At 41.9% G+C, this 18,982-nt stretch overlaps 1 protein-coding gene across 6 annotated transcripts in view; it reads left to right on the top strand.

The window, feature by feature from the left end:
* The first annotated feature begins 14,529 nt into the window (after positions 1–14,529).
* The window catches only part of grid2 (glutamate receptor, ionotropic, delta 2), a 444,752-nt gene continuing 440,299 nt past the window's right edge, over positions 14,530–18,982 (top strand). For all 6 annotated transcript variants that reach the window (XR_015843122.1, XR_015843125.1, XR_015843126.1 and 3 more), the window contains exon 1: positions 14,530–15,245. Coding sequence is in view for 2 of the 6 variants with exons in the window: in XM_088295450.1 (XP_088151576.1) it covers positions 15,158–15,245 (88 nt within the window). In the remaining 4 variants the exon portion in view is untranslated. The remainder of the gene's footprint in view (positions 15,246–18,982) is intronic.

The raw sequence follows: 18,982 nt of genomic DNA, 5'->3' as shown, positions 1-18,982 counted from the left end.
TCTTTTGTCGGCTTTTTCAGTACATTTTTTGCACCGATTATTGTTTGTGTGCTCATTAACTATTCTTTCATTGGTGGCATTTCAGTGTTGGTTGTTTTGATGGCAAATATTGATCAAAGAGACAAGAAATCTTCTTAAAGCGCTTTCGTTAGTCACAATTACTGTACATGAGAAAAGAACAAAGTCTTTGTGTTGGCCAGCAGGTTGGCGTCGCTTCAAACATCACACACACGCACACGCTCACACGTACACACAAATGAAGGAAATTCCTTATCCTCATGAAAGGATTAAGTTGGAGCAGATCCACAGTGATGGAAAATAAAAGGGAAAAGTAATCAACTGACAAGCGGAGTTAAAGATGAAATGGATTCCTCGGATTATAAATACTTCTATGTTTCTATCGTCACCCTTCTTAAAATCATATTTTGACAGTTTTATTTCCTGAGGATGCTAGCCACCTTTGTTAAATCACACTTAGTTGAACAGATCTTTCAATTTAACCCTGAAGTGAAATTATTGTCAATGATATCCGTGTTTGCTCCAGTTTTTCATGTTTTCTGAAAAATGTCTTAGGCCATTATTTTAGGAAGATAACAAAGCTTCCCGTCATTTAATGTCAAAAAATGACAATGCGTCGTCACCAAAATTCACATCTAAACTCATGCCCACTTCAACCTCTGCGGATATCAAAGCAATTGCCACAATATTTAGGATTTAACGGGCAATAAGGCTTTCCCTCCGCATAGACATTCACTGTCGAGAAGAAAGAAACTGTCGTGAGAAAAAGCTTTTCACGTAATGTTAAACTATGACCTAAATTGACTTGCACATCTCGTACTGTATGTACGCTTCGACCTCTGAAAATATCAAAAAATTGTCACACTGGTGAATAATTGTGGGTCCCTCATACGTTTAAGTCACCTACCCTTACCGAATCTCGTAACAAGTGACGGTGAGTCCAAGCAGACCGCCTGTGGCACTTGATAATGAGAGAAGGGTGGCTAGGAAGAATAGAAGGAGAGAAATCAGTGGTGAGATCAAGTACGAGAGACACACATGAAGGCTTGCAAGGGAAAGTGCGCCGCAGCTGTGCTAAAGATCGGCCAGCCTCTTTTTAACAGTACGCATCATCGTGTGTGAGTGAGTGCTATTGTAGTTTCATGTCGTGGTGTGAAAAGTTGGAGAACCGCTGTACTATCCTGTTTTGGATCGCAGATTACAGCAACTGTGTCGCTCTTTTTGGTGACTTCACTGAGACTTTTAGCGATAATTTTTCTTCAAAAGCAACTTGCAACTAATCTAAGAAGCACTCGGCTCTCCTTGTCCAGACTGCAAATGAATGACATGCGTCCAATGCCATAATTGGCTAATTTAACCTCATGCAGTGGTGGAGACCCAACAATTCTTATAAGCAATTAAAAATCCAATTTTCCATACGTCCTCTTAAATGGCATTTCCAGGGCACAGTTTAATGTCTTTATAAAAATGTCTTCTTCAGTCAGAAATTACTGAACCACCTAATAGAGCATTCTTCTTCAAATTACACTTTCATGTAAGCTTCAGGGCACTCAATCTCTCACCTCTCACCAAATAAATGCGCATTGCAGGCATTTAATCAATACACTTTGTATTTTTTTAATGCAAGAATTTAAGAGGGGTTTGCATGTTTTTTTTTTTCATTTAATAAGAGGGTTACATTTAGACTCCATTAAATTTTATTTATTATTTTTTCCAAATGTAATGGCACAAACAGCTTCATATATAAGAATGGATGCATTTTACGGTACAAAATAAAAAATGTTTGGCAGATGAGAGAATGCACCAGCTGTGATTACATTAGAAAAAGAAAGCAATGACATTTTGAGAAAGGTGAACGCAACAATCGATATGTAATTAGTGTGCTGCCTCACTTCACTGGACTCTCCACTCTGACATCTTTGTATGAAAAGACTCCCGTGCTTTTATTTTCATGTACTTACTCTCACATGGCTTCATCACCTTTTGAGAGCAAATGATGCTTGTAGAATCCTAATCGTTTTATGATCAGCAGTGCAGCCATTTTCGAGCTATATATTTTTTTACGGCACTGTCACAGTGAGGTTAAAGTCTTTTGCCGTTTATACCATCAGGTTAAATGGCTGTTTAGATTCTTCCAGTGACTCCGGCTATTAAAAGTGAGCGCATGATCCTGTTGAGTTGCATTTTGGACAAACATTACAGAGAAAGTTTCTCCTTCTCATACATTGCTGCTTTCATTTTGTAGGGAAATACTGGATAATTATGAAATCATATTTGCAATATAGGTAATAAAAAAGCATATTGCATTTGCCTAATAGCATTATAGCCAACGTCGTTTTTTAACAGTTACCAAAAACGAGAACAAATATCAACAAGCAAGAGTAAAGTCCATTTGCCTCGATTTTAGCCTTTGCAGATTTCCATGTCATTAAATATTCATTAAGTAAAGCATCATTTGTTGGAAACACTTTGGCTCTCTTTTGATATTGTAACGGTATGTTAAAAATGATTTGGGCAGTTGTGCTTTTAGGATCACAAAGGCTAACAGGTGGGCCACCCGCGAGACGCTTATCTAAGTGTCGCTTGCCTCGGCTTTGACGGTCCATCAAAACTTAGTTGCAAAAGCGGTCCTTGGTGCAAAAAAAAGAGTGGACTGTGGACGCTTGCCCCGAGTCAACTGTCCTAAGTAGGCTATTTGATTACAGGGCTCCGTACTTTAAGTAAGAGGTGGGGAATTCATATTTCAAACTTTTTATAAAACGGTAAATTGTGTTGTCTTATAACGTGCCATCGTGTAGCCCTGGTTGAATTATGTGGTTGGAATTAGGACAGAAAAATTTAAATAAGTTTCTAAGCTCATCCATGAGCTCATTGGAGCACCATGCCAAAATCTTTTCGTGCACTCATTCTTCTTGTATTGTTATTTGGTTTTTGCATGTTGTGATTTTGATTTGACTGTGCAAATTTTATGATAAACAATATTACGATCATGATATTTTTTTAACTATCTGACAAAAAATACAATTATGTTGAATCAATTTTTTCCCATCAGTCCAGTGGTTAGCCTCACTGTTTGGGTTTGAATGTCACCTCAGGTCCTCAAGTGTGGATTTTACCTTTTCTCCTCAGGTTTGTGTGGCTACTCCAATTCCCTCCCACGATGTAAATCCCCCCTAAAAGTCAATGTGAGTGTAAATGGACGTTTGTGTGCCATGTAATTGGCCAATATAGGGTGTTTGCCGTCTCTTGCCCAAACGTCAGCTGGGATGGGCTCCAGCTCACCCTCTGACCCTACCGAGCACAAATGCTATAGAGAAAGAGATGGCTTCTGTGCTGTCAAGTGGGCGCCGTGCGGTTGGACAGCTCCAGCTCCAGTAAACTGTTCATGTCTGCGTGCGACTTTCAGCACCACCACCTGGAGACAGCTCCTATAGATGACTTGACGATTGAGTCGCTCTGTGGATACACATTTAAAAACCCTCTGCTCATTTTGACCTCTTTGAGGGAGCTATATTTATTATTAAGGGTATTTCTTTCCGAGGACCCCAACAAGGGCGAATGGGGCTTAAGAGGGCAGAGTTTAGACTTTGTGGTGAGATCAATGGGTTGATTGGCAGTATGTACTCTCATGTAGCAGTGTGCCCCGAAAGTTCCGGAAAGCGAAGAGCGACTCCGAATGTCATCATTCTAAATAACGAAAAGCAGGATTTGAGTGGTCTCACTTGAAACTTACGCCGACTTGAGGTCAGCGGTCATCTCGAGGATCGATGGAATCGAATGACGTTGGATGTCGCCCAGAGGGACTGTCTGAAATCAGAGCTTTATTCTTTGTCTATTTGACTATTTGTCTGTTTGCCAGTCCACCTGTTCATCTATCCTGATCTGTTATCAGTTGCATCGAATGTGGTGGGATGTTGGCATCAGTTAAAATATAGCTTTTACTTTGTCTGCCCCCCCCGTCCAAATTCAATAACTGCTTGGCTTCTACCATGATTCCTGTTAGTTTACTCTTTGTGCAGCTCGAAAAAGTGTTTTTTTTTGTTGTGTCGACTTGAATCTCCCGAGCTCGTAAATAAACATTCAATGGAGAGATTTCCGTCGCTCTTTATACATGATCACGCTAAAAAGTGTTTTGTGCACTTCCTTCCATTAAGACATTCAAAGAAATGGCAATGCTATAATTACGCATGAGAAGGTCCTCTCAACACCTGGCACCACTTCAATAGCATGGCTGCGGGCGAGGATCTTCTTCCTCCTTTCTCTTGGTCTTTTCTTGCAATCTCACCACCTCCATCTTTATCTCCTGGGTTAACAGATTGCAGAGGGGGAAGAGGGGGCATACATGGATTTAATTTTCTGGCTAACTTCAGAGGGCTTCATTTGAGGGCCAGACGTGTGATTGAGAGGAAAATCTAGAACCATTTAAGGGCAGGTGAAATGAAATTGGTCACGGAGTGAGTGAGAGGGCTTGTCTTGGTGATATATGACAAAATCACACTTGACATCCAGTATGTAAATAGCATGATGCATGTCCAAAGCTGGTTTAGACATCTTATCTTAGCACTGCATACATTTTGCCTCCAGTTAAAACACATTTAGCATTTCAGCATGCAAACGGCATTTTGAAGTTCACTTTAGGGATTATTCTCGGATAAAATTTTGGTCATGTTCGAAATTTTTCGCCAAATTTCTCAATTTCTAAATTGTGAAGACACAATGTCATTGTCAAGCAGGCAGCCAAGCATGTGACGCAAACTTCTATCTCATCATAAGTCTGCCTAAAGTTACAAAAATATTGAATGGGTTTGTCCTTGAACAAAATTTCCACAAACTGACCACACAATATGACAAAATAATTTTTTGGCCTGTTTCTGACACCCATGCTTCAAATTTTTCAGCAATCTAACCAAATCTCTGGGACTAATTCATCTTTAAAAGATCCCACAAAGTGTTCACCTCAAACCAAAATGTCCAACTTCAGGTCTTTTTTTTTTAGCAGACTTTCACATGCATCTAAATTTGTATGATGTGGTGAAATTGGTGTTGGGGGCCATATTGTTTCTCACTTTCTCGGGAGAACAAAAAAAAAAAACTAATTCTGTTGGAGGTGAAGCCAAATTTGAAACGTCTAATTTGACCCAGAAATGTTGCATTGAAACCAAATGGGGGACTTTCTGCTAAATTTACAGAACGATTCCTGGAGATTTATGTATTCACTCTAAACATATCATCCAAATTTTGTATCAAATGTTGACAGGTGTTTTTATTTTTCATTTTCACAAAAGCATCTAGCTGATTAGTAAAAGCTGCTTGCATCTTTATTTCCTCTTTTCTTTACAATTTGTCATCTCCTCACCCAAACTCAAGACTTTTAATGAATCATTTTGAGCAGATTCTTCTTGTTGAGTTCTAAGCTACCAGCGATATCCTGCTGTAAAATATTCCTCAACCTCCACAACAATGAGGTGGCACATCCAATTATTAGAGGAGCGGCGGTAATTATTTTTTCGCCACCAACACGAGATGATGCATGGCTGCCGTGTCATTTTGGTTGTGTTTTGTAGCCACCCTGCTCTCAATTATGTAATGGCCATTTTATTTTTTTATTTTTTTATGTATTTCTATTTTATATTGAATAGCAATTAGCCCCGCAAAGAAAAGCACTCTGTAATGGCTTTGCAAAAGCCATCAATGACTCTGTGGAAACGAATGGTCGCACGCACACACACACACGCTCACACAAAAATCCGTCTTTGTTCAATGACACAAAGTGCCTGTTTTCGTTTTTGTTCGCTGTCAGGGAGGTACTAATTTGACAACATGTGACCAATATTGCACTGAGCTGTTTCAAATGTTTTGGCTTTCTCCTTTAAACAAGGTCAGCAAAATACGATTGAATGGTTCAATGTGAGCTTCAAAAGACATTTTCTCAACCAAAAATCAAACAAGGCTTGAAATCATCCGCAACATCATGTGTGACATCAACAAATCTCACTAGACTTTGTTCAGCATGGGTGGGCAAACTTTTGTCCTCGAGCGTCAGATTTTATTATTTTTTTTTTTTCTTTAAATGGGCAGATGGACCAGGCCATTCATAGAAAGAATAGGTCAAATGGAGATTGTCACTGCAGAGTGTCCAAATCTGGTTCCTGGCATGTTTTTTCACAAGTCTATACTATTGTTCAGTCCCCAAGTAAATGTACGTTACATAAATGTTGAAAATGGCTTGCTCTCTTTGGCAATGCAATGTTAATGCCATTTTTTTTTCCCGAAAAGTGAGAATTTTCATTTCTGTGAAGTCACTTCAGGAGGTACATGACATTTTAAAATGTATTTAAAAAGTAGCATCAATAGAAAAAAAGTGATTCATCACAGCAGTTGCCCCCCTGCCACCAAGAATAATAAAGCTCCGCAGTGAAGCTCAAGGCCAAGTGTTGATATATATATAGATATATATTTTTTGTGTGTGTGTCAGGTTCCATAGACCAGTGTGATGATAACCATAGAATTGTTGCTGGGACAAAGCAATTGACTGAAAATGTGCACAATATAATTAATACATGATTAATGAGACACCAACGTAAAAAAAAAAAAGCATTTTTTTGCTTTTGTGTTTTAAATGGGAGCAGTGAAGTCACACCCTTTTGTAATTGCTGTCTTTTTGTCTATTTGTGTGGCTGCCTCGCACCAAGCCAGCCAAATGACACGCACGTACAAACTGTAATAACCGGTTGTGACGTTGTAATCTCTGCTTTCACTGTCAATTTTGATCGCTCCGGGGGGCTTCTTCACGCAAGACAATGGGCTTGATCAGTATTGCCACTTTAGAGGAATGCCACTTTTTTTTTAAAATGGAAGCCACTTTTCATTGACACTTTGATTTCCACTTATGGCTTTTATTTTGTAACTTTGAGTATTTTTTTTTTGCCGCACAGTGACACTCTGCATGCAGTTCATACCAGAAGGGAGCAAGATGCCCATTCAAATGGTCACGGTAAGGTACAATCTTATCTTTGTGTTACGCAAGTCTAAGGACAAAGTTATTTTATTGTAATATATGCCTCATTATTAATTAACTATAAAAATAAAAACCTATCTTATAGAAATGCATTCCTACTCTCAGTCAAGCAGCTCCGAGGAGATATGAATTTAAAATATACATATATTTATTTAATGTTTCCAGGAGATACCAATGAGTAATTTATTCAAAGTTTACTTAATGTAATGCCTCTTATTAGGGTACTCTAAACATAATGCCAAAAAGGAATAACATCAAATATATTATAGACATTTAAACACATATATATATATGGGAAATTATTCTTGAAGCCAAAATTGGTGAGTGATTCAATTTGATATTTCATTAATTTTTTTAATTCAATCGGTCAACATAAAAAAAAATTGTCATCTTACAAATAGGAAAGTATAAAGTAACTTCTGCCATCCAAGCCTCTACCAAAAATTAAAGTATCAATCCAAACAATATAATATAGATTCAACTTCATTGAATAGCAGCAATACACCATTTAAAAGTACTCAAAAGTGACGCTTTAGTCTCATCTTGGAAGACATATACTTGAGACAGTGAGAATAAAGCGTCACATTCAAGACTCAAAGCCTCGGAGTTAACTCACATTGCAAGACAACAGCGACTGTGAGACATGTTACGTGTCTTGTGTTTGACGACACAAGAGACTATATGACTTGCACAGTCTGTGCATGCTGGCTTAGTTCATTGCTCGTTCACAGCCCAACAATGAAACGTGTAGTGTTGCATCTTTCTTTCCACTCAAGGGTGTCAAACCTCTGCACCAAACAGTGAAGACAAAAAGGGAAACGCGGTTTTAAGGCGCTAACACTTCCCTCATGGCCTGAAAAAAAAATAAAAAAAAATAAAAATAAAAAAAAAAATATATATATATATATATATATATATATATATATGAAAATATCAGTCCATAAGGAGGTTCAGTCACAGACAGTTGAGGGATTTGTTGACAACTTAAAATACAATGACATCATCTAATAGAATCAGAATGGGGGTAGTGTTTAACAGGTCTGCCTCACAGTCGAGAGGTTGTGGGTTTAAATCCCGGCCTCCTGTCACATTCCAAAAACTCGCATGGTTTCAGTGACGACTCAAAATTGTCCAATCTGCGCCCTGTAATTATCCCCAGCAAACAGTGCACAAAAGCATGCGGTTTCTAAACGAGGCGCGCCCTCCGCAGCCTTGCTCATTCATTTAATCAAATGCCAATGGACTGGTGGCATCTAATTGGGTAGAGGGCTTCATTTGCACAAATAGGCAGAAAGAAGTCTCCTAAAATTTGATGCACACAACATTGTGGAGTGAGACATATATTTTTGGGGTTTATCTGGTTGTGGCAGATCCAAAAACGTAGGCAAACTGTGGCACAGCTGTCTGATGTGTGTATCGTAGTGCTTATAGCAAAAAGATAATTTGCGGCGCTCATCTCTGGATGGACTACTATAAAGAGTTCAAATACAGGTAGATATGAAAAGACTGGCATTTACACAGCACCATGACATTTATTCTTTTCAGAGTAAAAAGACGAGATCAAAACAAAGCAAAGAGACACATGCAGCATTAAACAAGAGGACTGACTGCTGCTTCTGGCACATCTCGGATTTTGTGTGTTTTTTAAACAAGCCAATAATCTTGTCAAAGATTTTAGTTTGACAGGGAACAAGTTCCATAGATTGGCTCCTCTCACGGGGAACGCAGACTTGGCAAATTTAGTCTTTCTAAAGCCACCTGACAGTTTTCATTTTGTGGCCGCTCAACTCCTTTTTTTTTCTTCCCTCCCCCCACAGCGCTGTTGCCAACTCCCATATGCACTCAGAGGCTTTGCCGCTGGTCCATAACGATATTTAAAAAATGGTTTCATACGTGAAATGTGCAAAATTTGTAAATGATAAAATGCCATATTTAGGTAAAAGGTTACAGCGATAAAATCTGATTGGCTTTTGGTATCAAATCAAATTTTATTTAAAGAGCACCCAATTACCACAAAAAGAAAATACACAACAAGACGCATGCACATGCACGCCTGAACTCACACACACAACCTGCAAACTGTCTTAACCCAAAGTAATGGCAAGGCGCAGGGAAACCCACCCAGGGACGTGCACAAGCATTCGCTGCCAGGATGGCCGAGTGGTCTAAGGCGCCGCGTTCAGGACCCAGTCTCCCCAGGAGGCCTGGGTTCGAATCTCGAATTTTTGGCTGCCAGGATGGCCGAGTGGTCTAAGGCGCCGCGTTCAGGACCCAGTCTCCCCAGGAGGCCTGGGTTCGAATCTCGAATTTCCCCATTGTGGGACTAATAAAGGGAATATTATTGGCAGCCAGGATGGCCGAGTGGTCTAAGGCGCCGCGTTCAGGACCCAGTCTCCCCAGGAGGCCTGGGTTCGAATCTCGAATTTTTGGCTGCCAGGATGGCCGAGTGGTCTAAGGCGCCGCGTTCAGGACCCAGTCTCCCCAGGAGGCCTGGGTTCGAATCTCGAATTTTTGGCTGCCAGGATGGCCGAGTGGTCTCAGGCGCCGCGTTCAGGACCCAGTCTCCTCAGGAGGCCTGGGTTCGAATCTCGAATTTCCCCATTGTGGGACTAATAAAGGGAATATTATTGGCAGCCAGGATGGCCGAGTGGTCTAAGGCGCCGCGTTCAGGACCCAGTCTCCCCAGGAGGCCTGGGTTCGAATCTCGAATTTTTGGCTGCCAGGATGGCCGAGTGGTCTAAGGCGCCGCGTTCAGGACCCAGTCTCCCCAGGAGGCCTGGGTTCGAATCTCGAATTTTTGGCTGCCAGGATGGCCGAGTGGTCTAAGGCGCCGCGTTCAGGACCCAGTCTCCCCAGGAGGCCTGGGTTCGAATCTCGAATTTTTGGCTGCCAGGATGGCCGAGTGGTCTCAGGCGCCGCGTTCAGGACCCAGTCTCCTCAGGAGGCCTGGGTTCGAATCTCGAATTTCCCCATTGTGGGACTAATAAAGGGAATATTATTGGCAGCCAGGATGGCCGAGTGGTCTAAGGCGCCGCGTTCAGGACCCAGTCTCCCCAGGAGGCCTGGGTTCGAATCTCGAATTTTTGGCTGCCAGGATGGCCGAGTGGTCTAAGGCGCCGCGTTCAGGACCCAGTCTCCCCAGGAGGCCTGGGTTCGAATCTCGAATTTTTGGCTGCCAGGATGGCCGAGTGGTCTAAGGCGCCGCGTTCAGGACCCAGTCTCCCCAGGAGGCCTGGGTTCAAATCTCGAATTTCCCCATTGTGGGACTAATAAAGGGAATATTATTGGCAGCCAGGATGGCCGAGTGGTCTAAGGCGCCGCGTTCAGGACCCAGTCTCCCCAGGAGGCCTGGGTTCGAATCTCGAATTTTTGGCTGCCAGGATGGCCGAGTGGTCTAAGGCGCCGCGTTCAGGACCCAGTCTCCCCAGGAGGCCTGGGTTCGAATCTCGAATTTTTGGCTGCCAGGATGGCCGAGTGGTCTAAGGCGCCGCGTTCAGGACCCAGTCTCCCCAGGAGGCCTGGGTTCGAATCTCGAATTTCCCCATTGTGGGACTAATAAAGGGCAAATTATTATTATTATTATTATTATTATTATTATATAAGGAAAGGGTACCCAACGGGAGCTCCTAAGAGGAATGACGGCCCACGTCCTCGGGGAGCGTCACCATCGCAGAGACCCCCGCCCAATATTGACTCAGGTAGACCCTACTCATGATGCAGAGCCCTCCTGTCCCCGGGCCTAAGGAGCCTCCAGGACTGCCCAGCTCCGTTTGTTTCAAAAACATGAGACTGATATCGTCTACTTTTGCAGAACATTAGCCTAGCTAAAATGTTTGCCGTTTTCAATTAACGCAAGATCTTTTTAATACTCAGCTTTGGTGATGCTGTTTTGCAGGTGACTACCGTATTTTCGTGACCAGAAGGCGCACTTTAAAGTCCCAAAATTCCCCCTAAACAAACGAGTCACTTTGTCATGCAAAGCGCCTATTGTAATGACTGAGCAACTCTCTCGACCATTGGGCCTGGTCCCCTTTGGGCATTTCAGTGTGCATGTTAGCGCGCCCTGCTGGCCAAAGTCGGAGACATCTATGCTTCAATTGACTGTGACAAATAAGATGTCCTTTATTAGTCCCACAATGGGGAAATTTATATATAAATAATAAAAATATATAAATAAATATATTATGTGAATACATTTTTTGGTGATGGTGCAAGAGAAAGCTGGACAAAAGAGCTGCTGTCCACAACGTCGTAGTCTGTCTTATCATTCATGAAACATCACAGGTTTAGACAACAGACTGGAGAAAAAAAAAAAAAAAAAAAAAACACTGAAACACTGCCCAAGGGACACCACTCACATCTCTCTAAACAGCCATGTGATTGGTTGAGGCGGATGGGCTCCCAGCAGCCATTGCTGTAATCTTTTTGCGTTATTTCTTTTGGGGATATGAATGGCATGAGAGATGCATGTTTTATGTTAATTGTATTTCTTTGTTTCATTGTTTGCTTGTATGCTGTTCAGAGACATTTTTGGTTTTGATTTGAAACCGTGACTCTAAGGAGTGTGGTGACCAGTGACATCCCTCCCCATTGGCAATTAGTGGGGCTATGACATCTCTTATCTGTCTGAGGTGCTGCTACCGACGGTGATCCCTTATTAGCCTGCGCGAGCTAGCCTGCGCGAGCTAGCCTGCGCGAGCTAGCCTGCGCGAGCTAGCCTGCGCGAGCTAGCCTGCGCGAGCTAGCCTGCGCGAGCTAGCCTGCGCGAGCTAATAAGGGATCACTGACAAATAGTAATTTTACTATTATTACTATGATTATTTCGTAAAACAATACTGCAGCTAGAGCACTGCAATAGTGCAAACAGTTTAGCATGACCCAATATGAATAAAGGGAGGAAATTGTAGATAAAGGAGAAAGTAATAGAGCTGCCGATTCACAATGCATAAAACAACTAGCACCAATACTATCTGCCAAAGAATTCGACGTCCAAAATGCTGAAAACAATTTATAGGATGGAAGTATGGCACAAAAACAACACTAATTGAGAAAACTGGGTTTTTCTTATGTTTTTTTTTTTTTTTTTTTTTTTTTTTTAAAGGAATGAAATGCAAACGAATGAGCATGTTAGCCGAGCAAGAAGAGGGCACGTCATCCTCCACTCGTGACCCGGGTCATTTATTATGATGTATTCAACTGGGAAGAGTAATTGCAATTTCCAATATTAGGGATGAGGCCACTGTTCGAGAAACCGAGTGACTGTTGCTTGTCGAATCTAAGAGTGTTTGGAGAATGCTGAAAATGATGGAAGCGCATGTAATGTCATGACAGGATCACAGTTTTTGGGTGATCGCGTTCTGATGAAGGAATGATGGATTGAGTGAACGCAGATGGCACATGGAATATTTTCTCTCTCTCGCTCGCTTTCAAGCCAAACATTTCCACACAAGACTTGAACTCCGCTGTGCAGTTGACTGAGCGCTACCTCAAGGTTATGTCAGTCTCTTTGCTCAGTGGCAAGCGAAGCATTTTACCACATGGCTGAGGTCAGAGGTCAGCTGCTTTTTGCTTTTGGTGGGAGGAAAAAAAATGAAACACTTTTTTGATCAAGGTAAAAATCAAACCGTTGGTCGTTGGTTCCATCACTGATAATGTACAATAATGTAGCTCATTTTTGCCAGGGATTGGACCAAACTTAATGCCATAATGAATGTACAAGTTGTTTAAATTGATATATTGCTGCATCTTCTGATCAAATCGGTGATCGAGTCGTCTTTTTTTTTTTTTCCACAAACCTTCTGATCACTGATTGACCCCAAAAACCCTGATTGCACAAAGCCTATTGAAAACTATGCCTTCTTTCTATACACATTTTCAAACGCTTAACCCTCCAAATAACACATAATAATCAATAGCACCACAAGAGCAGAAGCCAGGCCAGCTTTGACGGCATTAGTGGGCCTATCACTTTTTCTTCTTCTCCTTCTTCTTGTCCCGTTCCTTGAATGCGTCTGTGCAAGGCTAGCCAGCAGCTCTCAATCCTCCTAATCCCTAATCCAACGTCTGAGGCCGATTAAGAGGAGCCCTTCAGGGAGGACAGCGGTGGACAAACACTTGATTGCAATGTAGGGAGGGGGCGACTGGATGTCAGGAATGACTGATGGCTAAATCCTCTGACAAAGTATCAGAATTAAAAGGTTATACAGTTGTTTGATGTAATGTCTTTTTTTATTTTTGCCTCAATGGATGGATGTTAAAAATATTTGTCGCTTCAAAAGTATTGGGACGACAAAGTTCAATTTGTTTTTATTGTGTACTCAAAACGTTTGCGTTTCAGATCAAAACATGAAGATCAGACAAAACTTCAGAATTCCGGCTTTTATTTAGTTGATGAAAGAAGTGGATAGAATGTAATAATTGGCGGCAGAACCCTTACATTAAGTGCATCAACTTCATGAGACTGTTGCATTCTTTATTTTAAATGTTTTTCAGGCGGCCTCTTTCAGTTCTTATTTGTTTCTGGGGGTTTGTCCCTTCAGTCCCCTCTTCAAAAGGGAAAATGCATACTCTAATGGGTTACGGTCCAGTGATAGACTTGACCAGTCAAAGTTCTTCCACTTTCCTCTGCCAATGAAGTCTTTTGTTGTATTGGTAGTGTGTTTTGGATAATTATCTTGTTGCATGATGAGTTTGGATGCATCTTTCTGTAAATCGAGAGACACCATGGTTTTTTTAAACTTGAAAATGCATTCTGCAGTTCATTCTCTGTTCCCCAGTTTAGGGTTTATCATTGCTGGCCAAAGCCAGCTGGGATCGACTATTAAAAATTTGTGCAAAACAGATGGATTGTTATGCCACTGTTCCTGCCGATTCTAATCAACTAGTCGTAGTGGGACTCCTGTATGTAGAAATCGGTCGTTCCAGAGAGAGAGAGAGAGAGAGAGAGAGAGAGAGAGAGAGAGAGAGAGAGAGAGAGAGAGAGAGAGAGAGAGAGAGAGAGAGAGAGAGAGAGAGAGAGAGAGAGAGAGAGAGAGAGAGAGAGAGAGAGAGAGAGAGAGAGAGAGAGAGAGAGAGAGAGAGAGAGAGAGAGAGAGAGATAGAGAGAGAGAGAGATGCACAAGCCCCGTTCACACCGCCCGTAAAAGCCTACATTTTTCTGCCACTTCTTCATGCTGATAACATTGCAACAAAAACAGTGACAGAAAAAGGCAGACAATTGCACCTCTGCCTACTGTCACTTGGACATAACACAGAATGGAGGGACAAAGTGGACTTTATAATGTCCTGTACCTTTGAGAGATGATTAGTGATTGAAGGATGATGGAACATCCATGGTCCTCCTCATCCATGTAATGCCAGACCTCTCTCTCTCTCTCTCCATAAATTAAGAACCCCCTCCCCTCCGCCAAACAGCGCGCACGCTCACATACAGTGACACAACGCACCTCCCCTTCCCCATCCTGTGTGCGCGCACGCCGGAGCTTAACGCGAGTCCCCGCATACAGAGTGCAAAGTGAGGAGCGAGGCTGTGCGCATCATCGCTGCTTGTCTTTCTCTTTTCGGATCCCTCCATCCTGTTGTGGAAAAGAAAAGTGTGCGCCGTACAGCTCAGTATCTTTTTTCTAGGAGCGTTTTCTTCTCCTCAGTTTGGGAATATGGTGCACGTTCCAGCTTCGGACTAAAGTGTGTGCTCTGGAAGTGACAAGGAGCCAATGGGGGAAATAAAAATGCTGGAAGTTTTGCTGCTTGGATTGTTCCATTGAGTTTGGATTTTGCGGCACGTTTGAAGAGGGGAAAACAGTGAAGGTTGAAGCTGAAGCTGAGGCATCGAAGGCTTGCAGATTTGTTCTCTCCTCCCTCCGCTGCAGCTCGCCGTCTGCGGCTTTCGCGCCTCGATCTCCTCTTGGCCATGCTCTGATTTAACACCGGGGAGGACCAGCAATTATCCCCCCTCCTCCTCTTCCTCTCCTCTTCTTCTTGCATCCCAGTGAAGCGTGAGCTGCTCCTTACAGATGGACTAAAAAAAAAAAAAAGACTGTCTGTTTCTTGGATTTGCTCTGCTTTTAAATAGGGAGGAGACTATCTATTCATCTTGTCAATCCATCGATCTATTTGGACATCATGAGAGTTCTTTCCGCTGTGTTGCTCATGGCTGTCTTTTGTAGCCGCGAGTGGAAGTGTGCACTCTCGGACTCCATCATCCACATTGGTGAGTAGAAATTTTTACATACTGATATTTTTGGAGGACCATTTTGTCGTGAATGAGGAACTCACATTGTGCATGCCTGCATTCTTCTCCTAAAATAAATAGATATATGTCTATATATGCGTCAACTTTCCATTTTAACTGAACTTCAATTGCACGCATCACCTCGTAAAGGGAGGTGTCGTCTTTCTACATGGGTTGATCAATATAAAAGACCCGCAGGGTGCGACATGTCCAGAATGTCATCGTGCGTGATTTCGCGATGGGGAACAGGTGTTGTTGTTGTTTTTATTTCAACTTGTTTGATTTTTATGATCAAGGAAATGGCATAAAAAGGGGATACAGTTTCAAGAATTGCAAAGAGGGTGCCCTTCGTATCCATCGCAGGCATCCGCAGTGCCGGCACACAGAAAGCAAGAGAAGGGGAGAGAGGAATAAATCACATCCCGTCGTCTTTGCTGCTTCCAAAGTGTGGCACTGTTGCGTTAGAGCAGGGGGTGTGGAACCCAAAGCCCGTGGGTCATATGCGGCCTGCCTGAGCATTTGATCCGACCTGCTAAGTAATTCTACAACAATAACAAAATGTTTTATTTTATTTTTTTAAGATGCCAACAGATAGAACCTGCCAGGAAAAAGGTTCCCCACCCTCTGCGTTTTAAGTGATGAGTGCAGTTTTAGGTGGTGTCTACATTCCGTCGGTAGGAATTGTTGGTAGATTGTGGTGGGTGCGCATAATGATTGCACAACTTGAATGGCCTTGGAGACTGCGAGCTGGAAAAAGAAAGCGAGAATGCATGAGTGTGTGGGTGAGACACCATCATGATGATAAGCACCTGTCCATTCGGGAGTGGATTTGGGCTGCATACTGCAAGCGGTTAAGATTGCATCGCTTATTCTAAAATAAACTGTCAGTGGGCAGAGGGGGGAGCACAGACGATTTGATCCATTTATAAAATCAATTAAAGGTGGTCCCCGGATGCATTTTGTCAGGAGCAGAATCACTTTGAGGTCCTGCATGGGGAGCTAACGGGGTCGAAATAGTAATATGACCGATTGCAAATGAAGATGAGATCGTGATTATATAGCGGCACTTGCATTCATCTATTGCAATATGAGGCAAGTCAGTATCACTATACAGTGATAATCCATATATGGACAAAATGATTTTTGAAAATCAAATAGTGACTTGTTGGCACACTGCAAGCTACTTTCCCAATGTTGATATCATGATACAATCATTACATAATCAATAACTTCAGTCAAAAGAGGCTTGAGCAATCTCGTGGATATGCTATAGAATACTTGGTCATTTTACCAGCACTGGTATCATAATACATGATATCATACAATGATATCTCACAATAGCAGCTACGTGATAACCAGTGTTTTGGAAGCGTGTTGGCTGAAACAAACAGATGCGTGATTTATTAGTGCTTTTGCCATATGACTTGAGGTTTACAAATGATAATCTCATTCAGAACTCTCTTATCAGAAGAAAATATGTTGGAAGTATCAGGTAGACTGACTTGTTAACACACTTTCCATGGAATGACACAATATTTGACCGTACAGCGATTACATGACAATGAATTTCTCGGATAAAAGTTAGCTGAAGGTGGAGATGGACGATTGTCTTTTTCAATCCATCTGCGATACGATATTGAAAATTTTCCTGCAATGTTAAACAAGACCCGTTTTGCTTTTTAGAATACCCATGTTAGAATATTACCAGACTTGTGATATTATCAACATTTTTGCGAGCCGTGTCACAATACAGCGACTTATATAATACATTGAAAGGAATCTCGCTAAAAACAGCAGGTAGATTAACACACTGGTGACATCTTGATATTTTTTCAACAACAACATTAAGACTGCATTGTTAGATTATGTCATAGAAGAAATCAAAGGATAATATTCTCTTAAATTGACATTCCAAACAGTAATTGCGGTGATTTAATGCTAAGAGAGCATTAGCAGTGACTTCTTAGCACATGTGGGCAGCAGATGTTCCTCCACAATGGTGGAGGTGCCACTGCGAGGCGATGCCGAAATCTCTAATCCAGCCGTTCAGCGGATCACCGTGTGGCTCTCCGGTCTGATCCCAGCAGCAGCGACATGTTCTGCAAGTGTCTCACCGCACGACACGGAAGCCACATCCCTCTGACACACTTACATAGAAGTGTTAAAGCTCTTGGCTATTGAGACCGTATGTGACCTTTCTCTGTTGGCTTTCCAACAGCGAGGCACAACTGAAAGTCGATTGAGTGTGTATTTCACGTGTATATCAGTAGCGGGCTTCGGTGGAGAAAAATGGTCACCCAACAACCTTTTAAGTATAGGCTACATACCAGACAGTCTCTCTGATTCCTAAACTATACAGACAACAAATAGTTCAGACAATTAATTGTAAAACGTCACAACTTGTTGGTGTAGTAGATGGATGGAAGACTGAGTTCGCTACTTAGTAGCTACAATTAGCTACCCTGATTCCAAATCTATAACAAGAACAAAAGTTGGGTCATACTGAAGCTGCATTCTAAAATTGAACTAGAAATCATTCCCAGAGTTTTGTTTCATGTGTGTGTTAGAAGAAAAAGGACCGCGTCCAGCCTCTCAATCTAAATCATGAGGAAAAAGATTTTGAGTCAAATGCGCAAAAATGTCATTGATTTTACTCAAGCGACCTACAAGAGGGGGGGCTCTGCCTCGCACATTATTATGTGTGACTCTCAGGGCTTTACTGAATTCAACTAATAAGTGTGCCAAGGGTGTTATGAATAAGTTGCCGACCAAGAAGGAAAGCTCACAGCCAAGCTCAATCATATGCGCCAAAGAGGCAAAGATCTTTCACGTTATCCATAAATATCTTTTTTCAAACAAAAAAGGAGGCTTTTCATTTTCTATAAAATCCTACTAAACAGGTTACTTATTTGTGCAAACCAGATGAGCAAGAATTTTCTGTTAGAAGACAATAAAAGCCTTGTGTGGCAGTTTATTGAATGCGAGTCGCATTTATCCCTCCTCTAGTTTCGACTCATTGAAGCATCGCATTACGGGACTCTTGCATAAACAAATGTGAGCGCAACCTGGTTTGACTTATTTGATTTCAGTTCTTTGGTTCTCTTGTTTTCCCTCCGCCACTTTGCCTCGTGATCAATAGTTCATTTTATTGCTCGCCAAACGTCCTTTGAATCACAACAAAAGGTTATCAACGACCAAAACCAAAACAATACTGTCTCTCCTTTTCCCTTGCCAATCCATCTATTATTGCCTCCTCAGCACAGCGTGCACGAGAGGATTGCTTTTTCCTCACAAGTGTTTCAAGGAAAAGGACGTGACACTGAGGAGCATGTTGGGATTTTAGCATGGAGCAAACCTCTTTTCGCCACGCTGACCCGAGTGTGTGAGTTCATGTCGGTGTGTGTGTGTGTGTGTGTGTGCATCATATTGACTTAAAACTGCATGACAAAGGTAAAAAAAAAAAAAAAAAAGTAGCATAGTCCGCAGGCGCATCACATTGACATGTCAAAAGTAATCCCTCTTTAATCTCTTTGTGCTGCTAAAGATGGATTGAGGGAAGGCGAGGCCAGAGAGATGTATATCAAAGGGGATGAAAGGGGAAAAATCTGCGCACCCCTCGGCTGTATTTAGACACTTTATCAACCCTAAATTTCATCTCGGCACCCCTTATACTGTTTCAATACAACTGATGTGAATAGTTATTATAATGAATTTAC

Source organism: Idiotropiscis lumnitzeri, chromosome 1, assembly GCF_059441095.1.
Source record: "Idiotropiscis lumnitzeri isolate Australia: NSW breed Sydney's pygmy pipehorse chromosome 1, RoL_Ilum_1.0, whole genome shotgun sequence".
NCBI classification, from domain to species: Eukaryota; Metazoa; Chordata; class Actinopteri; order Syngnathiformes; family Syngnathidae; genus Idiotropiscis; species Idiotropiscis lumnitzeri.
Note: the sequence above shows the minus strand (reverse complement) of the source record. Positions and strands in the feature narration are given on the sequence as shown.